The sequence below is a fragment of the Chelonia mydas genome, chromosome 1, assembly GCF_015237465.2.
Source record: "Chelonia mydas isolate rCheMyd1 chromosome 1, rCheMyd1.pri.v2, whole genome shotgun sequence".
Classification (NCBI taxonomy): domain Eukaryota; kingdom Metazoa; phylum Chordata; order Testudines; family Cheloniidae; genus Chelonia; species Chelonia mydas.
In genome coordinates this window covers 279,576,124-279,598,597 of record NC_057849.1, presented here as the reverse complement: position 1 = coordinate 279,598,597, position 22,474 = coordinate 279,576,124, and the positions used below count along the sequence as shown (strand labels likewise).

The 22,474-nt window shown below is 43.6% G+C and overlaps 2 protein-coding genes across 3 annotated transcripts in view; both read left to right on the top strand.

The window, feature by feature from the left end:
- LOC114022105 (glioma pathogenesis-related protein 1) overlaps positions 1-3,350 on the top strand; it is a 58,627-nt gene extending 55,277 nt beyond the window's left edge. The window contains exon 6 of the mRNA XM_027832835.3: positions 9-3,350. Within this exon, the coding sequence (XP_027688636.2) occupies positions 9-163 (155 nt within the window). The 3' untranslated portion in view covers positions 164-3,350. The remainder of the gene's footprint in view (positions 1-8) is intronic.
- Positions 3,351-7,124: 3,774 nt separating this feature from the next.
- LOC102944414 (glioma pathogenesis-related protein 1) lies at positions 7,125-19,215 on the top strand. 2 transcript variants are annotated; one of them, XM_043547621.1, is made up of 7 exons: positions 7,125-8,082; positions 9,021-9,266; positions 9,920-10,032; positions 13,395-13,477; positions 14,833-14,859; positions 14,956-15,001; positions 15,069-19,215. In XM_043547621.1, the coding sequence occupies exons 1-7, from the start codon at positions 7,903-7,905 to the stop codon at positions 15,115-15,117; spliced, it is 744 nt and encodes a 247-aa protein (XP_043403556.1). In that variant the 5' UTR covers positions 7,125-7,902; the 3' UTR covers positions 15,118-19,215. The 2 variants fall into 2 exon arrangements, with proteins under 2 accessions (XP_043403556.1, XP_027688634.2); XM_027832833.3 differs by having other exon boundaries at positions 7,127-8,082; positions 14,956-19,215.
- Positions 19,216-22,474: the final 3,259 nt, after the last annotated feature.

The window sequence follows — 22,474 nt, the reverse complement described above, 5'->3', positions numbered from 1 at the left end:
GTTTATAGGTTACACAAGATGGTATCCACCCTGGGAGAATAGGATCGTATGTGACGAGTCCTGTATTGCTGTTGTGGTTTTAAGACCATCACTGATGTTAATGGCTTTTCTAATTGTTTTTCTTATGCAGAAGCGTTATTCAAATATGAGTATATCTAAATAATCTATGTGAAATATATATTTCGTGAAAAGTTATGAGAAGTCTTTAAAAGATTAATAGGTCACACCCACCTGTTAATCAAGAGAATTCTCTTGATTGATATTTTTACAGTGAATTTGATAATTTAAAACAGATCATAAAGTGTTATGGATGTTTAATGGGTTATAAAGAGTAAATTATTTTTGCTCTAAGCCCTTACTTATGGTATTTATAAATATAGATAAATATATTGTATTAAAGATGTGAAAATAATAAAAAAGGCAAAATTTTAAGTTAAAGGTGACAGTCTGGCGAGAGTCATCAGAGGGATATCTAGTAAATGTTTTTTCCATGATGAAATTTTAACAAATAAAGAGGAACACCTGGCATCTGGAATTTAGTAAGTAAATTAAAACAATGTTTCCATTGTATAGTATTTGTAGTTTCCACTATATAAATATTTGAAGTGGTGACTACTTAATTTAGATGTCTGTCTACAGAATCATACTGTTATGGACCTAATCCTACTTTTCTGGAGTCAAGTCAAAACTCTAAGTAAAATGGGAACAGAATCAGATATCAATTCTATAAAAAGAAAGCATTTTATAAATATTCAATAGTACTAGTATAGCTCTAGAAAATTTAGATACATTTGTAAATGGCAGCTATTCATTAAGGTTTCAACTATTAAAAATTATCCTTCAATTAATTTGTTCCTAACTTATTTTGAACTTAGGAAAAAGTGAGTAAAATGCTCCAGTTTATACTTTTCTTGTAGTTCCTGGTTTGCTGTCACAACTATTGTTATTTAAATATGGATACCTTATCTGTTTTTAATGTAAAACAATACAGAATTTTGTCTGAGAACCATTCCAAACCCTCTGATAAATATATATGTACCTGTATCTTATCCAAGAGACTTTAAAGGCATTAAAGCTATCCTATTTAGATGCATGTTAACTTGAATTGCTGCAAAAGAGCATATGTATTGACTCAGGGATGTTAAAGTATTTTTCTTTTGCTATGTAGTAAATTCTAGAGCCACGATTGGTCCAATATGTCTAATATTTAGTGAGGGCTTGTCTACACAAAAACACTTACTTTGCAGCGAACTGGGGTGTAAATCTACCCAGCAGTAGCCTGCTGCACACTAAATGTCCATGAGGATCATGCTGCCACACACTAGAAGTTCTGTAGTGTGCTTTAATCTTCTCTGCTTTGAAATGGGAGTAGATTAAAGTGCACCACAGAATTTTTAGTGCACAGCAGCAAAGTCCACACAGACACAGTGTGCAGCAGGTTAGCACAGGATAGATTTACACCCCAGCTCACTGCAAACTAAAGTGTTTGTGTAGACAAGCACTGAGATTGCTTAAAGCAATTCTAGTCTACATGGTAAATATGTAACTTTTTACAAAATGTGTATTGTCTCAGAAATCTTTATTATTTCAAAAGCTTAATTGATAGTTTTTTGTTTATTTGTTTGTTTTTTAAAGCACAGGGTCAAATTCTGCCATGTTTTCATGCCCAGAGCTCAGGATGAAGTTAATGGGACCTTCACACATGTTCATTTTAGGGAACAGTTGGCCCATAATACCTTTATATATTCCATTGTAGTTCTAAAACATTATACTTGTCCTATAATACTATATTCAGAATTGTATTGATTCATCTTATAAAGTATCCCAGAATAAAAATGACTCTGTTCATAAAAACTTCTTTAAAAAACAGTTATTGGACATAAATGCTTTTACATTTCTAAACATTTAGAACGTACCTATTTCAAAACTAAATTACCAAGAGGGTTGCTAGTTTTTTTAACTTGGGCAAAATTTTTCACAAATGGGTGCCTAAAGTTGGGCAGGCAAAGCCATACTTAGGGACCTAAATAAAAGTTGCCCAATATTCAAAGTTGCTCAACATCTGTAGCTCCCAATGACTTCAATGAGTTTCAGATGCTCACACCTTTGAAAATGAGTTTACTTATTTAGGTGCCTAAATATGGCTTAAAGAGCCTAATTGTAGGCATCTGGTTTTGGAGAAAGAAAAAAAAAAGTCCTTAATCCCTAACATACAAACGGTTTATATTAGTAATAAGGCGGTTTAAAGTTTTAAGCTTCCTGTTTAATGTTATTGCATAACTTTAAGGCACTACCTTTCTTGCAAGCAACAACAAAAATCTAGTAATATTCAAACATTACTCAACATAGGATTTCTTAGTTGTGGAAGATAATATAATTATGGAAGATAATACAATTATACCTACTCAAACCACCAGGGGGAACTCCATCATCACTTAGTAGCTCCCCTTGTAACAAAATTTGAGAATTCACTTATCTCATATGTCTTTCTGAAAACAAAAGAAACTAGTTTGAGAGCAAAGGAGGGAGGGAGGAGATCTGTTGTCTTCTAAGTTGTGTGAACACCCTCAGCACATATTGGCCAGACTTCTGCCAGCATGGTTTGAGGCTTGTAAACCTTAAACTCAAGGCACAGCTTAAGTGGGTTTGAGGATTGCTCTGTATTTCTTGGAGAGCTCTAGTTACGAAGTCCTAAACGAAAACATGTGAGTCATACAACTGCTTAACTAGCAGATAGTGGTGCCTACCTGATTAGGAGACAATTACTTTACCATCAATTCCTTTTTCAGTGGGAAAGTTTTCTGTATGCGTGAAGCTTATTTTTCACATCTCAGATGCTGAGCCTAGCATGTAATTGTTCTTTAGCTGTTTGTTTCTTTGTTAGTGAAGATAAAGAGTGAGATTGGAAGATGCCTACAGGTTTATCAAAAAATTAGGATATGATTGATGTGCTTTACACAATGCATGGTTGTCAGCTAACAAAGCTTTTTCTGAAGGGGAGACATACCATTTTGTGACAATCATTCCATGTTCAGTTCAAATCTCATACAGAATGGGAATGTGTACTCCAGATGGCATTGCACCTTTGTGAGCATGAAAAATTTGAAATGGATGGCCAAAGACACTCACCCTAAAAAGGCCTCCACATCTTCTGAGCCCTTCACATGCCATCTCAAAAGATAAGAGAGATGAACTAAGAGTCCTGAGTTTTTATCCCAACTTTTCTGCTATTTGTATGTTTGTTAATATAGTGTTAGTATCTGAAAGTGTACAAGACAACAAATGTTTTATTTGCTGTAGATAACAACTTTATTTCCATGTTTGTTTCAAATAAATTCTTTTCACCTTCACGGACTGCATTTTATTTTACCATAGTCTGTGTGTCCATTGTAGTCACCTAAGAAAGAATGACACTTGCAGTAATTAATTGAAAAGTAAAGGAGTACTTGTGGCACCTTAGAGACTAACAAATTTATTTGAGCATAAGCTTTCGTGAGCTACAGCTCACTTCATCGGATGCATTTTTCTTTTTCGGATACAGACTAACACAGCTGCTACTCTGAAACTTGTAATTGAAAAGTGACACTCTTGCAGTGTATGTAATTTTGATTGTATTTTAAAGCATTAATTATTTGTAAAGCATCAGCAGTGTGCTTGGTTTTGTTCAACAGATTTCTCCTAGAAATATTACCCCCATAATTAGGCTGCGGTTCCACATGAGCCTCTTCGCTAATGTACCTGTGTTGATTGTATTTTGGATTAAAATATAAAGGAAGGGGAAACAGCTGCATGAATTTTCTTTGACATGTTATTATAGTGAGGAATCAAGCAGTTCTGATACATTTTTAGGTAGGATTTAAACTATAGTTTGAATTTTTCTGGATATGTGCCCTACTGTAATTTGCTGTAGCACAGATTTTTCTCACTTTAACTTGAATCTGGTAGCCTCAATTGTCTTCAGAATTTGTTTTAACCTTCTGTTCTTCTTAGAGTGCTTGCTCATGTCTATTCCAATGCATGGGTGTGTTCGCCCTGAGCACCACCACTGGAAAGTATTTCCCTCAGTTGTATCCGTTGGGTCGGCTCTTGTGCCCCTAGAGTTGCACACATATAGTGCAGATATAAAGGGTCCTGCTGACCTGCAGCCCCCTGAGTTCCTTCTCACCGCCCGTGGTGGTCGCTGGAATTTCAGCTTGTCCATGTGTTTTCCGCAAGTACTCCTCTCAGTGGACTTTGATTCTTTGATTGTGCATAGTTACTTTATTCATAGTAGTTAAGTTTTGGTTGTTAAGTTAGGTAGTTAGATTAGCGAGCCCCACTGGGGCATGCCTAGGTCTCAGGGGTTTAAGCAATGTGCTTAATGCCACAAGCCTATGCCTGTCAATGATGCCCACTGCAGTTCCCTTAAGTGTCCGGGGGAACCTCATGTGCGGGAGCGCTGCAAAATCTGCAGAAACTTCAGGCCCTGCACCAGGCTTAGGTTCCTCCTCACGGAGGCAACAGTTGGCCCTCCCTTGGAGCCTAGTCACTCCGACTCAGCATTGAGTACTTCAGCCCCAGTAAGAAGTGCCCGGGCTTCTATTAGTGATACTCAGTGCTGTTCTACATCTCCAGGGCCAAAAAAAGACACTTCTGCTTCTTGGGACTCCTGGCACCATCAGTCAACCCCAGTGCCGAAGAAGATCACTCTGGCAAGGGACTCTCGGCACCGTTCTCCATCTTCAGTGCCATGGGCGGCGGGTATAATAGGCCAGGGAAGGCTCTGCCTCCCCTGGCGCTGCCAGTGGACCCCTGGTTGTGGGATACTGGGGGAAGTTTTTGCTTTATTATGCCCCATGCAGGTTCTCAAGCCGCTGAGGAGGCGGTATGGGCTATTCAGCTTCCTGGGTTCTTCAGTAATCTCTCTGGACTCCAGGGCGATTACGGACAGACCCAGGAAGGTGAGTAGCAAATACTGCCTCCTCAGCGGTCTCAGAACCTGCATGGGGCATATCAAAAGCTTCTTCAGATGAGAGTGAGAGGCAACCACATGTGAGGAGCGACAGGGCTTTTCCCAGGGCTGTGCTGCAGCCAAAGCCTTTAGGAAGGAGAAGAGAGCAAGGAGTGGTGTTGCCTGGTGGGGTACATGGTATGGTGTAAGCTGGCCATAGCTGGTCTCTTAGAGTTCTGAGCAGTACAAGGCCCTGCCTTGTTAGTGTAGTGGTGAGTATCCCTGCATACCCTACAGGAGACTGGGGTTCAATTTCCCAGTGGGAAGATTGACACCTTTCAAATGGGAAGAAAAACACCTTGTCTGGCCAGCACAGTCCGCATTTCCTGCTTCTATGGCAACTTGCATTCACAGCCTGCAATGTTGATTTTCACCTCCTGCGAGACAATTAGCCCACAAAGCCACCCCTGCCTACTTGCCCTAGTGAAAGCCTCTACTTTGCCTTCCACCACTGGGCCCAGCTTCAAGATCTGCATGTCAGGGCACGTTTCAGAGTGGCAAAGGGAAATACTGTGACAAAGGACATGAGGACAATCGCCCAGCCAAACAGGGTGGCAGCTGGTCAAGGGGCAAGGAAAAGACAAAAGCGGACTGGCAGCAGACTGGCCTCCTGTCTTTTTTCCTTTTGTTACGATTTTAACTGTAATGGGGAGACTTGAGAAATACCTGTGGCCATTGGTGAGGTAGGTGGCTTCCCGAAAGCGCAGACCTGAGCATTTTAGGCTCAGCTGCTGTGTAACTTGGCAGCTGGCCATGATCGTATGCTGTTAGTACTCTGTGCTGTGTCCGCAGCAACCTCGGCTCAAATCCAAGTCACGGCCTTGCTTTTTGGTGGGGGATCTCCTGACACGCACCTAGTGGCTCAGCCTGATCGCATCCATTTGCAAAGACAGACAGAAGTTGGTTCCTAGTTTCTGCTTGGTAAAGGAAAGTCAAGCAGGTAAATCAATCAGAAAAAGAGTTACAGGAATTCTTCCTGGGCGCCAATGTCCGTAAGCAACATATTCCATCCTGGAAATAGCTGTGTTTCGCATGTCCGGCCACTGCACGTTGAAAGGAAGGAGCTGCAGGCCTGAGAAGCTGCAGCCCTCAAGAGGCGCTTCTAAAGCCAAAGGGGCCTTGGCTGAGTTTGTGATGGTGTGACTTTGAGGAGCATCTGAAGTGTGGAAGGGGGAGGGTAGAAAGAGACGGTTGTTGTGAGAGGAAGAAGGTGCTGAACAGCCCATCATTGAGGGAAAGGTCCCAGGCAGGTGTTGTGGGAGGAGCTGTGTAGCCCCCAAAAGCGGCCTGCAGCTAAAGCCTTTGGGAAGGAGAAGAGAGAGTCTTCTAGGACCTCTCCTGTCATCCATGAGTTTGTAAATATTGTTTGCACTAGAGATAGAGAGTTCTTCCCCTCCCAGGAGACCTGTGGCCATGTTGGGGCTCCCTGACAGTTCAGAATGGGGTGCTGCTCCAACCAGACCATTATACACATGGTAGGCAACCATACCATTTCTGGGGAATAAAGTCAGCATAGCCTCTGTGCTGCCTCAGTGCTGAGGCCTTGCAGTGAACCTGTGGGCCAAATGCACAATATTATGCCCTCCCAATCACAGTGAGAGAGGGCTTCTCCAGAACTGACTGGTGTAAATATGTGCCCCTCCTCCAGTTACCTGGAAGGGTAGTGCCCTCCTCCCCCCCAGCCTGGCCATATTCTTTCTTGCCCCATCCAGGAAAGCATTCCCTTCCATCTCCTATTTCAGAGCACGCTCATATGGAGTAACAACCCCTTTTCTTCCAGCCAGCCGGACAAAGGAAGGCCCCACCACATATAGTTGTGGTGAGCACATTTTTGCTTTCATCTAGGCATCCAAACAGTAATAAAGCTCAACAATAATCTAAAGAATTATGAGGCTCCTTTAACAACTAAATAGTGAGTTCAGTTGTACAATGCTTTAAAGCTATGAAGTGATAGAAAAAGTTATTTTCTTCTTGGAAAACTTCTAAAAGAGTTAAACACATATTTTATGTTGTTGTTTTTTAAAAAGACGTAATCCAGTCTCATAATCAAGGACATTTTTAATGTAAATTATATTTAGTTTAGAGAGGAAGGAGAGTGAAGTGGTTAGGGTGCTAGTCTAGGGCTGGCAAAATTTGAGTGCCACAGATGTGCGTAACCTTAAGCAAGCCACTTAGTCTCTCTGTGTCTCAGTCCCCCCACCCCTTTACAATGTGGTAATAATACTGTTCTACCTCACAGAGGTGTAGTAAGGATAAATACATTAAAGACTGTGAGGTGTGTAGATACTACAGTAATGAGGACCATTAGATCATTTTGTTTTCAAGGCCTTCATAAACATTAGCTAATTCTGCTAACAGCCCTGTTGGTTAAGCACTACCCCCAAGCTGACAAGCTACACCAAATTCTGAGGTTCAGGTCATGAAATCCAGCACTTCCCATGGGATTCTTCTGTAAATCAGAGTGGGGCAACACAAAGCTCCTGGAGGAGAGGTAGGGCCTCCTTGATTTCCAAAGATTAGCTGACCTAGAAATCCCATCCACTTTTCCTCATTTGTAAAGAAGGATAATGTGACATGAGGTCTTGTAGGAGGGGATTGAACTGTGGTCTCATAAAGGTAAGAAGGCATCTTCCACAGAGGGCAATTTGATTTTTTTTTTTTAAATTAAGCAACATTAAAGTGACAAACCAGTTTCCTTACTTTTATGTTGAAGCTGCTGAAGCAGTTCATTTCCTGTTATCACACGGGCACGAATCCGCATGACTTCTTCTTAGGAAACTGACAAGAGCGGAAGATAGAACCCAGTTTGAAACCGCACCCCCAGAGTGCTATGTGGGAAGCAAACAGCACCATAGCCACCTAAGAGATTCTTCTTACAAAGTTTTGAGAGAAATCAAAAACAGTTGAGAATCATGAAAGTCAGATTATTCCTTGGTGTTCTGCTATTACTAAACCTTTTAAGTTCCTGTTATTCTTATAAGCCAAATACTTTGCCTGATATAGAAGATACACAGTTTATTAAGGAGTGCGTGAATGCTCATAACAACTTTCGGTCCAAGGTGAATCCACCAGCCAGTAACATGCTTCACATGGTAAGGAGACCTTCACCATCTATTTGTAATGGAAATTGGATTGTGCTGTTGAATTAACACATTTGCCTTGTACTTTTCTCACCAGTTCTGTGAATATTTTAGCTACTCCAGTTGTTAGTAGTTTATAGTAAAAACAAAAAAGGCAATTAATGATTACAGCTGGGTACAGACTTCTTCAGTCTTCCTCATTTGGAAGGAGAGTCCTTCATTTAAGACTGGATTGCCAATTTGTAGTCCTGCCTGAGTCAGGAGGGCAGTGCATTGCTGTGCTGCTTCAGGAGAAAGACAGAGACCAAATAGACTTTGAGTGCCCTTGTAATACTGGCACAGTTTACTTGCCCTGCTGTCCTGGCTCAGGTGTGCTGGACAGCATGTTGAAGTGTCAAAATTAAGGCTCTTTCCACTTCTTGCCCCTGCCCAGCCACTCCTCCCCCTAGTGACAGCAGCTACTGTCCTGTCAGAGCCACACACACAGTCTGATGAGTGGGTAGCTTAGGAAAGTAAAGGGGCTTCTTATGCCCCCTACTCCCTGTGCAGGTGCACAGCTGAGCTCATGACTGAGCTCTCACTGTTTAAAAGCTTCCTTAAATGAGTTCAGTTATAGAGGGCAGATTTGACAGCGTATTTCAATAAGACACTTAGAATTTCTCCCATTCAGATTGTCATAGCTTGACAGCACATCAGAGGTGAGTGCACAATATTAAATATCTTTCAAGATATGAGGGACAGGCAGGAAAGAGTGGATTTTGTAGTGAAAGGGAACAAGTGACAGGATTTTAGGAAAGACTGGATGTGGGGCAGGGAGACAAGCAGAGAAGAGTCCAAGTTTGCAGGCCTGGGAGGCAGAAAGGATTAAGAGAAAAGTTTCTGCTAAAGAGGTTTGAGTTTGTGCAAGTCATTGCATTTTAAGTAATTTTCATGTCTTTTTCATTCTGCAGTCCTGGGACTCTGCTTTAGCTAAGAGTGCCAAAGCATGGGCAAAGCGATGCCACTTTGATCATAATGTCTACCTTAAAGTACATGGAAAAGTGCACCCTAACTTTACTCCAGTTGGAGAAAACATCTGGACTGGCTCTCTCTCTCTTTTCTCTGTGAGTGCAGCTATCAGCAACTGGTATAATGAAGTCACAGCCTACACTTTTGAGACCCGCCATTGTACAAGAATATGTGGCCATTACACCCAGGTGATTCTTTTGTTTCTCCATCTTAATTTCAAATGAGTTGTGGTCTTTGAAGAGAATAAGACACACACACACACACACACATTTTGCCTTCTACGTGTTATAAATTGTAGCCTAAATCACTTACAAAATTGTGATTTACAAAGTGTGGGTTAGGAGAACTTTGTGCTAAAAAAGAAAAAGGGACAGAGTCAGGAGGGTGCTGTGCAGCAAGAGACCCACTGGCCTTGGTTTTGGTGTGGAGACACAGCACCTCCATGCAGATATTCCTGTGCCTCTCTCGGAGAGATCCGTGAGATGACTGGTTCTGGCATTGAACCTGACATGGAGCGGGAAGAAGGCATGCTCTGCTCTAGGGAGAACTCAGTGAGAGGATATTTAGATTTTTCTCCCCTATCCTCACAAGCCCTGGGGGATTTCTCTGCAGGAGGGGGATGATTTGAGTCTAAGAAAGATTCCAATATTACACAATCACAAACCAAATAGTAAATACAAGAACTGTTCATCTAAACGGCTTCCTAGGCTGGAACTAACGCTTCTGTGGTTGCTGTTACAAAACATGCCCCTTCATCTGGTTATTTCTTGTTTGATATCATAACTGCAGCTGTCTCTGGGTAGTCCTGGAAAAGTTTAATATATTTTGGTTTTCCTTTTAGGTTGTTTGGGCTACAAGTTACAAAGTTGGCTGTGCAGTTCAGTTCTGTCCTAGCGTTACAGGTTTCAAAGGGCTCACCAATGGAGCACATTTTGTTTGCAACTATGGACCAGCGTAAGTCAGTTGATGTTATTTTAAAAGATCCCAGAGCAGGTGATCAATTCCACTCTGGCTGATGTTTGGAGTGGTCCAGCCAGAGAGCTGCACCCAGGTTTCTTTGACCTGAGGAACAGTTGCCTTGGACCTTTGATATGGAGGCATGAAAGGATATGCCCATCATCTCCTTTAGAGTCTGCAGAATAGCCCTTTCAAAAAAACTGATTAGAGGTTATGCAGATGCAGAAGGCATAAAAACTGCACCTTCCCCGGGGGGAGGGGGAGGAAATAAACCAAATTGCCAACTAAAGCTTCACTGTGTCCCTCTCCGTGAGGAAGCCTAGGGTCAAACAGTGCATTCATTTTAGTACAACTTGGCAAATTGCAAACCAGCCAGTGTTATTGTTTTTCTGACAAGGGGTAAGCATGACTATTTTCTAATAAAAACATACCACCCAATCACACCTATGCCGGGTGTGAAATGAATCCACGCAGGAGGGATATCTTTTATTTAACTAGATCCTCAAGCAAAACAGAGGCACAGTAAGTTCTGTGGCTAGTCTGTATTTCCAGTTTGATTATTTATTGGGTCTTTATTACAGGAAGGCAAGAGTTAGATACTGCCCCTCACTTTAGTACGTGTTGGCTAGCAACCCAGTAATAATGGTTTTTTGCCTTGCTTCACTCTGACTATTCTATTGTACTTCTAGTTAAAACCACTAAAGAACCAATAAAAAAAAAAGTTATTTCCCCACAAAACCATTTTAGGTTCATCCATTACTAGTACACCAAAACAGATACAGTGTTTAAAGCTCCTTAAAAATCTGCAAAAAGAAAAGGAGTACTTGAGGCACCTTAGAGACTAACCAATTTATTTGAGCATAAGCTTTCGTGAGCTACAGCTCACTTCATCGGATGCATACTGTGGAAAGTGTAGAAGATCTTTTTATGTACACACAAAGCATGAAAAAATACCTCCTCCCACCCCACTCTCCTGCTGGTCATAGCTTATCTAAAGTGATCACTCTCCTTACAATGTGTATGATAATCAAGTTGGGCCATTTCCAGCACAAATCCAGGTTTTCTCACCCCCCCCCCCCCCACAAACCCGTTCTCCTGCTGGTAATAGCTTATCTAAAGTGACCACTCTCCTTACAGTGTGTATGATAATCAAGGTGGGCCATTTCCAGCACAAATCCAGGGTTTAACAAGAACTTCTTGGCGGGGGGGGGGGGGGGGGGGAGGAAAAAACAAGGGGAAATAGGTTACCTTGCATAATGATTTAGCCACTCCCAGTCTCTATTCAAGCCTAAGTTAATTGTATCCATTCCAATTCAACAGTTTCTTGCTGGAGTCTGGATTTGAAGTTTTTTTGTTGTAATATCGCAACTTTCATGTCTGTAATCGCGTGACCAGAGAGATTGAAGTGTTCTCCGACTGGTTTAGGAATGTTATAATTCTTGACATCTGATTTGTGTCCATTTATTCTTTTACGAAATTGGTTAGTCTCTAAGGTGCCACAAGTACTCCTTTTCTTTTTGCGAATACAGACTAACACGGCTGTTACTCTGAAACCTTAAAAATCTGCTAACAGCCAACAAAAGCTCACTTCCTGGGAGACTTCTTATTTCCTCCATACTAGCTCTCTATTTCTGTAACACGTGCCTAATGTAGTTCCAGTTTACCAAGTTCTGCACAATTATGTAAGTCTCATTGGTGTCAACATGCTAAAATGTGTACAAAAGGGGGCCCTTCACAAATAGCATTTTTAATGCAAAAAAGTTAGTAGCTTAAAGGTAACCTGCAAGGGATTTTTTAAAATGGGGTTTGTGCCTCTTTTAGCGTCTTGATAATGTAACAAAGTTACAGAGTTTTGTATGTTTAATTGAAAAGGTGTGGGAAGAGCAGCTTCTGCTTCAACTCAAATCTCAGGAATGTCACATTTGTGCTTCTTTGATTCTGCTGGAAGATTTGTTGGCGATCTCAGCTGTGTATTGGAAGCTCTCTCATACCTATGAATGAGCGGGAGCACTGAGTCTTCAACACAGTTCTCCTTTCTCTCAGCTATTTTAGACATTGATATTAAGTAGGTGTTGATAAAAACAGACAAGCAAAAAAACAGAGTTTTAAACGGACTAAATATTCTTACCATCTTAAAATCACTCAGTTTTTAATCTCATCCCATTCATAGGCGGGGGTCCTTAAAGGACCCAGAATTCAGAGGTGCTTTCACGTGGGTTCACATATCCCACCCCTGAAAAGGGAGCCTGCTGTTACCATCTCTGCCAATGCGGTCATCTCTGCTGGTGCACTCTGCGGCTGCCACCACTGTTCTCTCCACCACTGCTCACCTCTGCCGCCGCTTGCTGCTCGTTTGCGTCTCAGTGCCACTTCTGTGATGCTGCATTCTGAGGGCCAACCCCACCCTTAGTGATTTCACTAGGTAGCGGGGAACCTCTCAGCTGCTGCCTCAGTTGCCTTTCACCTGAACACTGTTCCCACACCAGATACAAGACTAAGCCACTAGACCAGCTCATCAGTGATGTCAGCCGTTGTAACCCCAATAACAAGGACTTTCAATTGAGTCTGGTCATTTTTGTCTTTAAACACTGGAGAGGGGAGGGGAGGGGAGGGCCAAATAGTGTACAAGACCCTTTGGGTAGAGTGCACATCATCAGCTGAGAACACCTGTCATTGTGCCTCTCATTTTCACTGGGATTTTACATCCTTAGCCATTTCTTAGCAAGTGAGGTTCAGTGTAAGGTGACCCAGTCAATCAGGGCATGCGAAGTACAGTGCTGATGCCCTTTACTCATACAATAAGGATAACATGTTTCATTGCCCCTGCATTCAATACAAAAGTGAATCGTAACCCAAAACCAGCCAAAATTGGGGGAAAGGAAGCAGTTCTCCACCAGGCTAGCACTGCAATCCTGCTACAGCCCACTCAAACTTTGCAGCTACTGTAAATTCAAACTCCAAAAAAAAAAGATAATTTCCATTAAAGAAATACCCTCAAGTTACTGTCTTCCACAACTGTGGTATAAATTCTTTAAATAAAACAGGTTTCAATAATGCTGAGCCAGATTCCCAGACCGTGAATAGCACATTGCTCTCCAGGAAGTCCCATTCATTTAAATAGGATGAGTCATGTGAGTAGCTGCTCCCCAATGTGAGTGAGAGATTCATAGTCTGGACCAAAAGAAATTTCTAAAACAATTGATTTTTATTTTTAAAAGCTACATATTTCTGGGTTAAGGGTTTTTTTTGTTTGTTTGTTTTGTTTTTAATAATCTTATGTGATTGTAACAGTTCAAATCACATGATGTATTTAAATTCTTCCCCCAAAGGATTAAACAAAACATTTTTCTGCTTTGCAGTGGGAATTACCCAACACAGCCTTATAAAACAGGAGCAGCATGTAGTGACTGCAATGGTGAAAAGTGTGTGGACAAGCTCTGTGGTAAGTGCAAGGGAATCTGCTAAGGGCGTTCTATGGAAAGCAAAGTCGCATAATTGGCAGGGGAAATGTGGTAGGTATTCAAGCTGTACCAGGTTAAATGAGTTATTGACATTATTCCATCAGCTGGAGTATTTTCCTAGAATTTTTACATCTGAATTCAGAATTGACATGGAACAGAAAACCAACAATGAAGAACCTCTGTGATTTCTGAAAAATAGCAATAAAGCCTAATCCTGCAAAGGGGTCTGCAACACAGACCCTTACTGCTATGTAACATCCCAGTGAAGTCAGGAACCATCTTTAACATCAGGGATATTTTCAGTAGGTGTAGAGGCGCTTAAAGGACAAACTCCAATACATAAAATGAAAATATCTATTTTTAGACTGAATATCCCCACTAACCAGGCTCAGGGGTGCTCCAACCGCACAAATACCCAAACCTTTAGATTTTTTGTTTCCTGGCTGTGAAATCCTGCTAGCATGTTTTGCAGTCCATGGCATCTGATATCACAGACTGATGCATCAAGGGATTACCAGAAACATTTCACAGAGGGAGTTAAAAAGAATTTTCAAACGTTTAAGGCTAGATCCTGCAAATATATCCACCTGCGCTGTTCTGATATGGAGTATGACTGACTTCCATGGGGTACGCCCAGGCAGATTCACTTGCAGGATTCAGCCATTAATGAAAATTGTGTTTCAGCACAAATGACTGTGCTTATTGCACTTTTTAAAGTTATGTAAATCTATCACATTTTAAAAACAATAAATCCCACCTTTTATATTTGCAGTTTCCCTCATCTCAGTGATACCAATTTTATTTACTGTATCTTCCACCATTTTTTATTATCAGTTCACAGTCAGAGCCAAACTTTTAGATACCCCTCAGCTAGGGATACAGTTTTGTTGACATGGGTCAAATTCTTGACACGGGTCATTTTTGTAGGACATTTGGAAATCTACCTGGGGTGTGAGTGCAGTCAGTGAGTTAGTCATCTAAATGGTGTTTGCCACTTCCGGCTCTTCTCTTGTGCCTTTCACATCATGGGTTGCTTTGTATGATTTGCTGAGTGATCTGGCTCAAGTCTCTGCCACTTTGGCTGAAAGTGGGTGATGACCAAATTCCAACTCAACAAGCCTCTGTAAAAATCTGCAATTGTTGATCTTAGTACTTTAACACTCTTATAAAATTAAGGGGGATCCTTAAGTATTAGCTGCTGTCCAGGCAGGGAGAAAACAAATCCTAGACTGACTGTTATTCGGAATATCATCAGCACCAATGGGCTATTCATTTTTCATTAATAAATACAGCTGAACGATAGCCATAATTACATTTCTCTCTCATCTCTCACCAGAAAATCCAGAACGTGAGAAATTGAAAAGTACGTATCACAATCGTATATTGTTACCTGAATTACTTACAGTCTTCTACAAGTCACATGGCTTGATAAATACATTATCTCCTTTTTGTTTTCTAGGTTACTCCAGTTGGTATCCAGACTGGGACACCCCTCCACGCCCCAACCCCTCTGGTGCTCCACGCCCCAACCCCTCTGGTGCTCCACGCCCCAACCCCTCTGGTGCTCCACGCCCCAACCCTCCACGCTCCTCATGTGACCAATACTGTATTACTGTTTTAATAGTAAGGCTACTGTTTGTGTTACTGACTTTTGGTGCTGTCTTAGTAGTACAATGGCAGTATCCCCAGATATTTATATATGAGTAATCTCCATTTGCCTCCTATTGTCAATGTACATAAGCATTAGTGCCAGCCAGGTTTCAGAGTAGCAGCCATGTTAGTCTGTATTCGCAAAAAGAAAAGGAGTACTTGTGGCACCTTAGAGACTAACAAATTTATTTGAGCATAAGCTTTCGTGAGCTACAGCTCACTTCATCGGATGCCAGTTTTCCTGGGCTGCTCATGATTGTTTGGGACAAGGAGAAGGAGGAGGAAGGTATGTTAACTATTCAATCAAAACCAGACATTTTGTACCTCTCTGCACCCCAGGCGTACCTCTTTGTTGTCCATTCTTTTCCCTACGAAGCACCTTAGAACACAAGGCCAGAAGGTGACAGCTTTAGATATTTCACTATAACTGCCTTCTCCTAACCATCACCATTGTCAAGTAATGATCTCCCGTAAACCCATCATGAGAATCACCCCAGATACCTTCCCTAAAGGGTTCCGCAGTTAGAGGGTCATTGCCAGTGGTGAGCTGCAGCCGGTTCGCACCGGTTCCTGGGAACCGGTTGCCAAATTTTGAAGCAGTTTTAGAACTGGATGTTAAAAATTGTTAGGAAAACAAATGTTATAAAATGATCTTAAAACGTATAATCTTAATCTTATAAAATGGTGTAGAAAATAATAGGGCAGGGGTCGGCAAAGGCGATTTTTACTGGCACGCTGCTGCCAGCTGGGGTCCGCTGGTCCCACTCAGCCCACTGCCTGCCTGGGTAAACGGAACTGAGCAGGGCCCGCGGCCGGGACCCCGGCTGGCAGGAGCCGGAGGCCGGAACCCCAGACCGGCGGCGGGTGAGCCACTGCTGGTCTGGGGTTCTGTCCGCCACCCTGCTCAGCCTGCCACCGGACTGGAGTTCTGACCGCTGGCCCCTTGCCAGCTGGGGTCCCAGCCATTGGCCCCTCTCAGCCCGCTGCCTGGCTGGGACCCCAGCTGGCAAGAGGCCAGGGGCCAGAACTCTAGTCCGGCGGCGGGCTGAGCTGGGTGGCGGACAGAGTCTGGGGTCCCGGCCGCCGGCCCCTTGCCAGACAGGGTCCCGGCCGCCGGCCCCGCTTAGCCTGCTGTCATTCTGGGGTTCCGTGGGGGGCACAGGTAAATGTAAAATTTATAACTGGCACGGGAAACCTTAAATTAATGAAGACTTGTAATGCGGTGTACAAAATAAACTTCAAATGCAAAGGGACGCGGAATTCTAGCAATTAAAGAGCCGTTTCTACAACAGATAGTTCAAGATTTATGTTGCTAGGCGCGTGCGCATGTAATGTCGCAGGCTGCGACTCGGTCGCATCCAAGTTCATCCTGATGCAAGACAAACGTCTCGTTTATTATTTTATTAACGGGGGTTGCACTTGCCTTGTTCGTGCACTTGCTCAACTGTTTTCTATACAATTCAACACGACCAGTGAGTCGTAGTCGGTCTGTTTCTAGTAAATTGTGTGTGATATTTCGGTGTGTAATACTAACTGGACTGTTATTCGAAGATTAAAGTTTTCTATTCAATATTATTTATCCTTCATAAGGAATCGCCAGAAAAGCATTAGTGACTGGTTTTCCACTAAAATGACAAAATCATTTGTCAGTAGTTCTAGTAGTGAAAATAATGATTTAAAAACTGAAAATGCCAATGCCAATAATTTTGGTGATGAAAATATCTTAAATGTTGAATCATCTGAAAATGTGTCCGCAATGGAAGAGGATTTACATGATTGTGAAAATGTAGTACCCGATTGTTGGACTTCCAAGCAGGCACAATATTTTTTAAAGAAATATAATGGCTTGATAATTGAAAGCAAAAAACTTGGCTGTTCCCACTGTGCAAATATGTCACATTTGGGGGTCCTTGGAGGAAAATCTTGACACATTTCTTTGGAATGGCAAAAGTGTACTATTAAAGCCTCTGGAACTGATAAAAAAGTTCAGCAAGCTTCATTAAGAAAAAAAATGAAGGAACATTTCGAATCAAGCTCTCATTTGAGAGTTATAAATATTTTAAATGAATCTAAAAATAGAACCTCTCACTAGAGTGATTGATAAAGTTACTGAAAAAAATATTGCAATAACCAGCAAAATTTTCAACATAGTTTGCAGCTTAGTAAAAAGAAACCGACCAATGTCAGATATGGAGGATGAAGTAGAGCTACAAATTAAGAATGAAACCGATTTAGGGAACTGGCTACATTCTTGATTTTCGGCCATCAGAATCGTAGAGCATATTGCTGAATTAATAAGAAAACAAATTTTTAGTAAAATCATTGAAAACAATTCAAAGATTTGCATTATTATTGATGAAGCTTCTACAATTTCAAGTAAAACTGTGCTTGTAATTCTTATAAAATGTGAAATACAAGATTCTTCACCAACAATTTTTCTCAATTTAGTGGAATTAGAATCAACAAAAGCAGAAAATATTTACAATGCTTTGAGAAATACGTTAACTGATACAGGATTTGACACAGAATATTTAAAGAAAAATTTAATTGGATTTTGTTCTGATGGCGCGAGCACCATGTTTGGACATAAATCTGGAGTTGCTACAAGACTCATTCAGGATTTTCCAAACATTATAATTTGGCATTGTTTGAATCATCGGCTACAACTGGCTTTAGATGATGCTATAAATGATATTAATGAATTAAGCCATTTCAAGATTTTTTTGGACAAGATTTATGCAATTTTTCATCAGTCAAATAAAAGTCAGTTTGAACTTAAACAAGTTTCTGAAGAACAATATATTGAAATAATGAAAATAGACCGTGTTTTTGGTCCACGATGGGCTTCTTGTAGCCTTAGAGCTGTCAGAGCTGTCTGGAGAGCTTATCTAGCTCTTTATATCTATTTTTCCAAAAATAAGAAATTTTCTGGCATGGAAAAAAGATTGAAAGACAAAGAATTTTTAAAAGACTTGGCATTAATGATTGACATTTTGGATGAACTTGATTATCAAATGCACTGCAAGCGAGACAATTGAGTTTAACAAAGGCAGATAAGCTAATCGAACGAACGATTGATTTTTTTCATACAATTAAAAGATAGTTTTGGTATACATGAAAATAAAATTAATGAAATGATAGAAAGTGATGCTTTTAAATGCATAGAGTTTGAAGATAATGTAAGGTTTAAATCACTGCCACGAGACAAAGTAATAGAGTGTATTATTGAAAAAATGAAGGCAAGATTATTAAACGAAAATCACATTAAATATAAAGAAGATAATTTAGGTCATTCTAGTAAAACACCTAAAATAGTTGAATTATTCAATGTTATGGATCCCACTTCATGGAATATTGAAGAAGTCAGGTTACCTTGGAAATCAGGAGAAGAAAAAGTGCATGAATTAAACAAATTCATAAAATTGGTAGTCGATTTAAATGATTTTCGTGACTATGTAGAGAATAACATTCAATCAAAACATCTTCCTGATCCGGAAATAAGGAAAGCAAAGCAAATTATGAACACAATTGCAATTAGTTCTGCAGAAGCAGAAAGAGCTTTTTCGTTGATGAATATTATTTGTAGTGATAAAAGGGTGAATTTAACAATTACACATATCTCAAGCTTTATGACCATCAATTTGTTGGGAAAACCACTAAGTTCCTGGAACCCAATACCATATGTTAAAGCATGGATGAGAAGTCATTGATCCACATTAGATACCCGAGTTTGTGTATCCAACACCAAAGATTATGGAGAAGATCAAGAAGCCATTTGGAAATTACTACCTAATTAGTAATAAATAATGTACTTAAATATTCTTTAAAATATTGCTTGTTGCATTGTATACTTCAACATGAATATATTACACTTTTTATTTTTAATAACTTAAGTAGTTCACATGTAATATTTTAAAATACAAAAATAATAGGCATTTCATTCTTAAATATTATTATCATTTGCTTACTCATACATCTCTTCTTTATATTTTCTTCCTTTCAAATGTATTTTAAATTCATTTAAGAAAGCAATACTTTGTTTCTATTGTAATAAAAATGTAAAAATGCTTTTTAATTTTTTTTATTGTTAAGTATGACCCCCAATGACTCAATGCATTGCCACGTCTATGGAAAAAGGTACAAAAAATACATACTGTGGCACATCCCTTAAATCAGAACTTTTTATAGGGAACCGGTTGTTAAGATTTTGGCAGCTCATTACTGGTCATTGATATATATATATATATATATATACACACACATACATACACACACACACACATATTAGACCCAGACCAGTGGGATACAGGAGTCTGGTCCTATTGGGATCCAGGAAGTGGGCGGGCAAAGCTCGCCCACTGCTAAAGGATCCCCCCCGCAGCCTAAGGGGGAGATCCACAGGACCTGGAATCCAAGTAATTACGGGGGGCAACTAATGAAGAACAGGGACGGGAGTGCGGTCAAAGGGTCAAAAGAAGGGAACCGGACGGGGACACTGAGCAGAGAACCCTGGACAGCGCCCACCGCTCCTCAAAGGCGTCAAGGGAGTCTGTGGACGCTGCCCAGAGGAACTCTGCTCGGAGGCGTGAACAGATGGAGGATCGGAAATAGGCCCCGCAGTCGCAGGAGACTCCATCGGCCAACCTCCTCACCCTGGTGTTATAGATGGCCACTTTAGCCAGGGCCAGGAGGAGATTGACCAGGAGGTCCCGCGACTTAGTGGGGCCACGGACAGGGAGTGCGTAGATAAGAAGGTGAGGGGAAAAGTGCAACCAAAACCTTAACAAAATATTGGTGAGGAGCCGGAATAGGGGCTGCAACCTGGCGCACTCCAGGTAGACGTGCGCCAGGGTTTCCCTCACGCCGCAAAAGGGGCAGGTGTCTGGCATTGGGGTGAACCGCGCCAAGTACACGCCCGTGCTCACGGCCCCATGAAGGAGCCGCCAACTGATATCCCCGGCGGGCCTCGGGACTAAGGTGGAATAGAGGCTGGCCCACCAGGGCTCCTCACCCTCTAGAGGTGGCAGGAGGTCCCGCCACTTTGTGTCAGGGCGGGACGCGAGGGTGAGGACATGAAGGGTGTGGAGCACGAGCGTGTAGAGATGTTGTTTTGGCGCGGTCTGGAACCGGACCGGCTGCAGCTCGTGCAGCAGGCTCGCGGTGAAGGGGCGGGGGGTCGGTCGGGTCCACGGGGCAGGGGCCCTATGAAAAGGTCCGGAGGGCCTGGGGTGGAGGGTGGGCGGGGCGCGCCCTCTCGCAGGACCCGGTCGAGGTAAACCCGAGCAGCGGGCGGCAAAGCAGCCCTCATCTCCTGAAGTACGCGCAGGGCGGTACGAGGTCTGGAGAGCCCCATGCGCTGAGTGACCGTCAGGGGATCCAGCCAGTCTCCCCGGTCGTAGTCCAGGAGGTCTCCAACTTTGGTGACTTCTGCCAGGACCAACCTCTGGCGCACCGAGGGGGACTCCGCCGCCTGCACACGGAGGTAGGGGTTGTGTAGCAGGGGCTCCGCGAGGAGATCTTCCCCCATGGAGGCTGCCACGGACCTGGTTGCTGCAAACAGTTTCCAGGTCCGGAGGAGGTCCTGGTAGAAGACCGGCAGCCCGGAGAGGTCTTGCGGAAGACTCCTCGGATGGAGATAAAGGAGCTGCCGGTCATATCGGAGCCCTCGGAGGCGGCGCAGGAAGGCGTGCGCCAATATGCTCCACGCCGGACTACCTGCACCATAAAGGAGCCTCTGCAGGGCCTGGAGGCGGAAGACATGGACCTGAGTGCGGAGACACTTCAGGCCCTGCCCTCCCTCCTCCAGGGGCAGATGGAGAACCCCTGCAGAGACCCAGTGCAGTCCTGACCAGAAGAACTCCAGAATCAATTTCCGGAGGTTGGCCAGGAAATCCGGGGCCGGGACCAGGGTGTTGAGCCGGTACCAGAGCATGGACAGGACTAGTTGATTGAGCACCAGTGCCCGCCCTCGAAAGGACAGACACCGGAGCAGTCCCGTCCACCTCCGGAGCCGCTCTACCACCCTGCCCTCTAAACCTTGCCAGTTCTCCAGCGGAGACGGATGCGTGGCAGAAAGGTAAACGCCGAGATAGAGCAGAGGACCCGCGCTCCACTGGATGGCTTGAAGCGCAGGTGGGAGGGAGCTCGCCTGCCGCCAGTCCCCTACCACCAAGCCAGAGCTCTTGACCCAGTTGACCCGGGCGGAGGAGGCTGCCGAGTACACAGCCTGGCAAGCCTCCACCCGCACCAAGTCGCCCGGGTCCTGGACCACGAGGAGTACATCGTCGGCATATGCCGACAGGACCAGCCGCAGCTCCGGCTCCCGTAGCGCCAACCCCGTCAACCTCCTGCGGAGGAGACAGAGGAAGGGCTCGATCGCCAGAGCGTACAGTTGGCCCGAGAGGGGGCACCCCTGCCGTACTCCTCGCCCGAAGCTGACCGGTTCGGTCAGGGTCCAGTTGAGCCTGACCAGACACTCTGTGGAGGCGTACAGCACCTGGAGAAAACCCACAAACTGGGGACCCAAGCCAAACGCTCGCAGAGTGCCCAGGAGATACCTGTGATCCACCCTGTCGAACGCCTTCTCCTGATCCAGGGACAGGAGGGCGAACGACAGACCGTCCCTACACCCGAGTTCCAAAAGGTCCCAGACCAGATACAGGTTGTCGAAGATGGTGCGGCCCGGGACGGTGTAGGTCTGGTCTGGGTGGATCACGTCCGCCAGCACGGACCCTAGCCGCAGCGAGATGGCTTTCGCTACGACCTTGTAGTCCGTGCTGAGGAGCGAGACGGGACGCCAATTTCGTAAATCGCGGAGGTCCCCCTTCTTTGGCAATAAGGCGAGCATGGCTCGCCTGCACGAAAGAGGGAGGACCCCGCTCTGCAAAGACTCGGCCCAGACGGTAACTAAGTCTGGGCCGAGGACGTCCCAGAACGCGCGGTAGAACTCCACGGTCAGCCCGTCCATGCCCGGAGATTTATTGGTGGGCATGCGGCGGAGGGCTTCTGAGAACTCGGCCAGAGTGAGAGGCAGCTCTAGTCGGTCTCGGTTGCCCGCGCTGACCGTCGGGAGTTTGTCCCAGAGCACTCTGCAAGCGTTAGGATCGGTCGGATCCGGGGAGAAAAGGCCTGAGTAGAAGGCCCTGGCCCTCCCGCACATCTCCACCAGATCCGTGAGGGGGGTGCCGTCCTCTGCGAGGAGGCAGGTGATGTGCTTCTTGGCCCCCCTCTTTTTCTCCAGGGCGTAGAAGAAGCGGGAGCCGCGATCCATCTCCCAAAGGAGGCGGATGCGGGATCGAACAAAAGCACCCTGGGCCTTCAGGAGTCTG

What these genes read in the sequence shown, in the direction of transcription:
- LOC102944414 (XM_027832833.3), top strand. Translation starts at nt 7,903, where the DNA reads ATGAAAGTCAGATTATTCCTTGGTGTTCTGCTATTACTAAACCTTTTA. An exon ending in CCAGTAACATGCTTCACATG is followed by an intron (nt 8,083 to 9,020) that starts GTAAGGAGACCT and finishes TTCATTCTGCAG; the next exon opens with TCCTGGGACTCTGCTTTAGC. An exon ending in GTTTGCAACTATGGACCAGC is followed by an intron (nt 10,033 to 13,394) that starts GTAAGTCAGTTG and finishes TCTGCTTTGCAG; the next exon opens with TGGGAATTACCCAACACAGC.